The sequence below is a fragment of the Lactuca virosa genome, chromosome 1, assembly GCF_052849685.1.
Source record: "Lactuca virosa cultivar CGN04683 chromosome 1, Lactuca_virosa_CGN04683_v6, whole genome shotgun sequence".
Classification (NCBI taxonomy): domain Eukaryota; kingdom Viridiplantae; phylum Streptophyta; class Magnoliopsida; order Asterales; family Asteraceae; genus Lactuca; species Lactuca virosa.
In genome coordinates, this window is record NC_136426.1 from 185,647,194 (window position 1) to 185,653,890 (window position 6,697).

Here is a 6,697-nt window from a genome sequence, read left to right on the forward strand (position 1 = left end):
TGACTCGCCGAGTCCACTCGTATCCTCAGAGCTCCTCGTAGGGTTTCACTCTGCTCGTCGAGTTGACCCCCCAACTCGACGAGTTATCATTGGGTTCAGAATGCTAGGGCAACCCGATCCCACTCGTCGAGCCATCTCATAGACTCGGCGAGTTGACTCATTCGAGTTTCTCATTTGGGCTCCTGAGGTCAGATCTGCTACTCCAACCTCTAGATCTAGCCTCCCAATGCCCAAAATTCACGTAAAGGTTTGATCTTGACGACCATACATGGCATATATTGCTCTATATGCCATCACTATTCCATGAATGCTTCCAAAACCCAAAACTCCTTGGTTGATTCACTAAGGCTCTATACTTTTGGACTCTCTGGACCTCACAAGGTCCAGATCTGAAGTCTAAACTCAAAAAGGGGCTTGATGCATCCATAGCCCCATCAAGAAGGTGTTACAAGCCCTAAATCCCAAGAACATGAGATCTAATCATCCTACAAGAAAGGTAAAAGCTTTTTACCTCAATCAGAAGCTTGAGATGAAGAAGAATCACATCCACTGGCCCTCCCTTCTTGATCTTTCAAGAACCTTCCTTCCTCTTCAAGGAAATGAGCCAAAATGAACACAAGATTAGCTATCATCACCACTCTAGCTCACTATGGACCTTATGGTTTCTCTCAAGGGTGTAAGGGTTCTGGTGAGACAAAATGGAGGCTATAGGTGCCCTTAAATAGGTCACAGGCCCGAGAATTTAGGGTTTCCTTCAGCAGCGCTGACTCGGCGAGTCACCTCACAAACTCCTCGAGTCCATTTATTAATACACGCCACCGGTCGCGATTTTACTCGATGAGTTGAGGCACCAACTTGTCGAGTCACTCCACAAATCTAAAATTAAATAATAAAATAATATACCTGAGAATCCGGATGTTAAAACTATGGTGTTCAAAAGGGATTTCGAAAATACTTTTGAATCAGTTGAGTGGGATTTCTGGGATGATATTTTAAAGTTTATGGGCTTTGGTGAGATTTAGAGTGGGAGGATTCGAGGTTGTCTTTATCCTTCTAGGGGCTCTGTTTTGGTGAATGATTCGGTTATAGATGAATTCACGTTCTTTAAAGGTCTAAGATAGGGAAACCATCTTTCTCTTTTTCTTTTCATCTTGGTGATGATCTCACCCTTGGTACGGATTCTCATGTTACTATTACTCACTTATTTTATGCGGATGATGTAGTCTTTATTGGTGAATTGAAAGATTCTAACATTCAAAATCTTGTTTGAGTTCTTCATTGTTTTCATTTGGCTTCAACTTTGAAGATTAATCTTTATAAAAGTAAGCTTTTAGGTATTAGGGTTCACGCTTCTAAGGTTGATGCGGTGGCTGCTTTCTATTTTGAAAACTATGTTCCCTTATATTGGTCTTATCGTTGGTGGTAGTATGTCTCGTTTGGATTCCTGGCATGAGATGGTCCAAAAGCTTGCTTCCAAATTGTCTAATTGGAAAGTCAAGGCTTTATTGATAGGTGGAAGAATGACTCTTATCAAATCAGTGCTTAGAGCTTTAACTACTTTTTTTTCATGTCTATTTATAAAGCCCCTAAAGATGTTTTATCTAAGTTAGAAGCCCTACGTAATAACTTTTTCCTAGAAGTTAAGATACACGAAATTTTTTTATCTCTTATAAGATGGAAAAAGAACCTTGTTCAAAAGCAATTTGGGGGCCTAGGAGTTAATAGTTTGTTTGCCTTAAATCGTGCTCTCTACTTCAAATGGGTTTGGCATTTTTTTATCTAATCCGATGACTTTCTGGGTCTCAGTGATTAACTCTATTTATGGTAATTCGGGATGTCTTTTTGAGAATATTTCTTCTTTAACAGATTCGACTTTGGTGGAGATTGTTAAAGTTGTGGATCATCTTAAAGGGTTAGATGTACATCTACTTCAATTATTCAAAAAAAAAAATTGTGATGGTGATTCTATTTCTTTCTGAGATGATTCATGGTTAGGTGATTTGTTGCTCAAATCTCATTTTCCCATAATTTATAACTTGGAGAACAATAAAAACATTTTGGTTAAGGAAAAGTTGAATCATGATTATTTGTTGGTTTCTTTCGGAGGCCTCCTATAGCTGTGGCTGAGAGTTTACAATAGGAAGGCGTTTCATCGCTTATTGACTCAATTTCCTTTTCTTCGGTCCATGCTAGGTTATTACACAATGTCTTCGGCTTGTCTCTTGATAAACTTCCTATTAGGGTCACCCAAGACACGAGGGGGTTAGACTTGCACTCTTTGTTATGCCCTCTTTGTGAAGATGTTCTCGAGTCTTCGTCTCATCTCTTTTTTTAGTGTGTTATCTTCTGGTATTGTTTTTCAAGTGAGTAGGTGGTATGGTTTGTCGGTGCCCAATTTCTCTTCTATGCGAATGGGTTGGTCTGCCTAAAAGCTTTTGTGTTTTCGTCTGTTTCAAAAAAAACATTCTAGAGGGTGTTTTCTATGTTAGGTGGTGGTCCATATGGGAGTTTGAACTCCTGTTTGGTGGTACAAAACCCAAGGCAGCTCGTGTTTTTCATAATATTGTTTCTAGGTCTTGCTTTTGGTGTAATGCTAGATGTAAGAAATACATCACTCAAAACCCGAAAAAAACTATTATATAATGTTTTTCTTGTTTCCCGGCTAGTTACTTGCTAGTCAGGTCTTTTAATAAATTCTTGCCGTTTGAATATATATATATATATATATATATATATATATATATATATATATATATATATATATATGGCTTGGAAAAAGTTGAGTTATGGCATTGACAAAATTGACAAATGTGATGGGTAAGGTCATAATGTCAACACTCATTATGAAAGATGTAAAAGTCATTGAAACTAAATGACTTCCAAAAAAAATCATTATAACTTAGATTACACTCATTATGAAAGATGTAAAAGTCATTAAAACTAAATGACTTCAAAAAAAATTCATTATAACTTAGATTAGGAGGACGGATTTGGAAAATAGAGTGGCGTGTATTTAAAACTCCCTGTTTTGCAATACATATTCATTCGCTGTGTGTACACAGATATACATGTGTACGAGGACCATACACTCTATCTTTAGACATCGATTGTTAGACAATAATGGAAGCTCAACATATTATTCAGTTAAAAAATCCCTCCTTGTTCATGCTCCCCAAAAACTCTTCGTCCATAATTGTCAAATCACCAGCACGCCTCAGCCGCACATTCCCCCATGTATTATTAGCTTCTCAAGCCTCTGCCCCAGCCCCTAAGCGGGAGAAAGATGCAAAAAAACGGGTCGTCATTACAGGTATGGGTCTCGTCTCTGTGTTTGGAAATGATGTTGACACATACTACGATCGTCTCTTAGCTGGGGAGAGCGGAATCAGTTTAATAGATAAATTTGATGCATCAATATTCCCAACACGATTCGGTGGACAGATTCGTGGATTTAAGTCAGATGGTTATATTGATGCCAAAAGTGACTCTAAACTTGATGATTCTCAACGCTATTGCCTTGTTGCTGGGAAAACAGCTCTTGAAGATGCTGGTCTTGGAAGCCACGAACTCCTCAAGGTTTGTAATTCCTTAGTATTTTTTTTCATGTAGCTACATATTTTATCCAATGGGTGTACATGCAGATCGATAAGGAACGTGCTGGTGTGGTTGTTGGATCAGGAGCTGGAGGCGTTACAGTATTTTCTGATGCTGCTAAATCTCTCATGGAGAAAGGTTATAAGAAAATTACACCATTTTTCATTCCTTATTTTCAAACAAGCATGGCCTCAGCTGTTCTTGCTATTCACCTTGGCTTTAAGGGACCAAACTACAACGTCTCAGCTGCTTGTGCCTCAGCCAACGCTTGCTTCTGTGCTGCAGCTGATAATATCCGTCTGGGGAAGGCTGATTTGATGATTGCAGGTGGGGTCGATGCTCCACTTATTCCTTTGGTATTCGGAGGTTTTGTTGCTTGTAGTGCATTGTCTCGAAGAAACCATGATCACCAAACTGCTTCTAGACCATGGGACAAACAAAGAGATGGGTTTGTTATGAGCGAAGGTGCTGGTGTTTTGGTAACGTTAACTTTACCACCCATGTTTGATGAGTTGTTCCTTTCAAACTACCCATCTCTTTTTGCTTATGTCGATGGTGATCTGCTTTGATTTCAGGTGATGGAAAGTTTAGAGCATGCAATGAAAAGGGGTGCACCAATACTTGCTGAATACTTGGGAGGTGCAGTAAATTGTGATGCTTATCATATAACTAATCCAAGACCTGATGGATTCTCCGTTTCATCTTGTATTCAAAGCAGCCTTGTAGATGCTGGTGTATCGGCGGAGGAGGTAGTTCAACTTAATTTTTGTCAAATTTTTAGAGAAACTCATACTTTATATTGTCGAACCAAATCTTGTAGGTGAATTACATCAATGCACATGCAACTTCAACCTTGATTGGGGATATAGCCGAGGTAAATGCTCTAAAGAAGGTGTTTAAGAACACTAAAGGGATCAAAATGAACGCAACAAAGGTGAACAAGCTAATAGTCCACTTTGATTGTTCAAGTTTCAGCAACGTATTGACATTTTTTTCTTGTTTTTGGTGATCAGTCTATGATTGGACATAGTATGGGAGCCTCTGGAGGTTTGGAAGCCATTGCTACAATCAAAGCGATTCAAACAGGATGGTTGCATCCCACCATTAATCAATTTGTATGTGCTTGTTCATTACATTAAATTTTCTTTTCCTTTCATAGTTCCACTATGATGATCTTCAATTCCTCACTGAAACTGTAGAACCCAGAACCTAGAGTTGAATTCGACACAGTTGCAAATCAAAAGCAACAACATGAAATCAACGTTGGTGAGTTTGTTTCCTTTTCTCCATGGTTCAATTGCGATTTTAATTTAGTTCACTTATTCAAACTCTTATTGGATGCAGCCATCTCAAATTCATTTGGTTTTGGTGGACAAAACTCAGTAATAGCATTTTCTGCATTCAAGCCTTGATATGATCATATTGAATGTTCACCCGATCTTTAGAGAAACTATATTCCTTTCCAAACATTTAATCAAATTGTAAAATGGGACAATTAATGCTTTATTACCAAATATAAGTTTCATGCGAATATGTTATAGTGTTTTTTTGTTGAACCTGACGTCAAGAACTCATTAATTAATAAATAGCAAGTGAAAAAGTACTATGGAAATTTGAAAATGACAAAATTCATACGCACCAATTAATTAAATGTATACTAGGTATTAAACCGTGTTCTCCATGGGGCTGCCTAAAATAATTTTGATGTTTTTTTTCCTAGATCATAAAAACGTTGTTCCAACAAGTTCTTCAAGCATGGACAATCAAAGCTTTGACTTTGGAAAATCCAAATTGTGATTCAAAATTCATCTCTACTCCAAAAAAATAGAAAAAGTATTAAGAAAATGATAGAGAAAATGGAATCATACCATTTACAGGGCTCATGTTCGACATCTTCTTAACATCTGATTTTGAATTCTCTTCCATATGTTCTTTCTCTTTCTCCAAAATCTCAACTTGTAAGGTGGAATCATCCAACTCTTATCTTGAACTATATGAATGGTTTTTTTGGCAAATGTACTTGTTTTCTTTGAATATGATTATATGACACACCCATAAGAATAAAATTATATCAGGAGACAGAGGTGTTGAAACTTCTTAGTTGCAAGAGATTTAAAGAAAAATCATGCATGTGCCCTCATCCTCTCTAATAAATAAAAGTTTTTTTTTTCACTTGTCATTTTCTCAAAGCTTTTGCCACATGTCATTATATGAGATTTTACAATTATTTAAATTTCATATGTCATTATGTAGTATCTTTTTTTATTAATCAATAATCAATTCCACTAATTAATGAGTCTACTGTTATATATGTAAAGTATTCACTCTATTTAAATGTTTATTAATTTGCAAATACATTTGAATTCAAATGGATGCTCTAATGACACAATTAATGTCGTGTATTTTATGATATATTTGAATTCAAAACCTACCTTTAATTTTTTGGATTTTTAATTTGAATTCTAACAAATTTATTATTTATTCAAATTTTATAAATAAATATGTGTGTATAATACATTTGTATCTCTAAACTAATAAATAAAAAAGAACACTATCTTCAAAAAAGTATTTGAAAATTTTGATTCATAACAATTGTATACAATATGTCAATAATTTTTTTTATTAGTATAGATTCAATAACTACTTATTAATCATTTTGTTTGTATTTATTTCGAAAATTAATTTAAAAAATATTTAATATTACACTTTAATTTTTAACATCATTATTTAAAATATGCCAACAGTTTTTATTAGTATACATTGAATTACTTATTTATTTATTATATCGTTCGCATTTATGTAAAAGTATATTTTTTAATATTTAATATTTATATATTGATATTAAATTTTTATTTTTAATAAACTCGTGTAGTACACGGGTCTCACACCTAGTAATTTATATAGCAAAAAGAAATTTATTTGAATTTCAATAATTATAAAGTTTAATGTGGCTTTTTGCCTAAACTGATAAGTTATTGTTATTCAATTGCCATGTTTACTATTATTTTTTAATTTGAATTTAAACTAAATAAGTTAATTAACATACTTATTTACAGAAAGGCTATATAAAAGTCTTAAATGTCAAATGGGCAGGAAAAAATGA

The 6,697-nt window shown here is 35.0% G+C and overlaps 1 protein-coding gene across 1 annotated transcript; it reads left to right on the forward strand.

Annotated features, from left to right (window-relative positions):
* Positions 1 to 3,019: 3,019 nt before the first annotated feature.
* LOC145107729 (3-oxoacyl-[acyl-carrier-protein] synthase I, chloroplastic-like) lies at positions 3,020 to 5,084 on the forward strand. The gene is made up of 7 exons (XM_079044685.1): positions 3,020 to 3,576; positions 3,642 to 4,073; positions 4,170 to 4,343; positions 4,415 to 4,528; positions 4,608 to 4,709; positions 4,794 to 4,860; positions 4,939 to 5,084. Exons 1-7 carry the CDS (start codon positions 3,121 to 3,123, stop codon positions 5,004 to 5,006), a joined length of 1,413 nt encoding a protein of 470 aa, XP_078900811.1. The 5' UTR covers positions 3,020 to 3,120; the 3' UTR covers positions 5,007 to 5,084.
* Positions 5,085 to 6,697: the final 1,613 nt, after the last annotated feature.

Bases quoted from the DNA above. Each gene is read 5' to 3' on its own strand.
- LOC145107729 (XM_079044685.1), top strand. From the start codon at position 3,121: ATGGAAGCTCAACATATTATTCAGTTAAAAAATCCCTCCTTGTTCATG. The intron at 3,577-3,641 runs GTTTGTAATTCC...GTGTACATGCAG, and splicing joins GAAGCCACGAACTCCTCAAG to ATCGATAAGGAACGTGCTGG. The intron at 4,861-4,938 runs GTGAGTTTGTTT...TATTGGATGCAG, and splicing joins ACAACATGAAATCAACGTTG to CCATCTCAAATTCATTTGGT.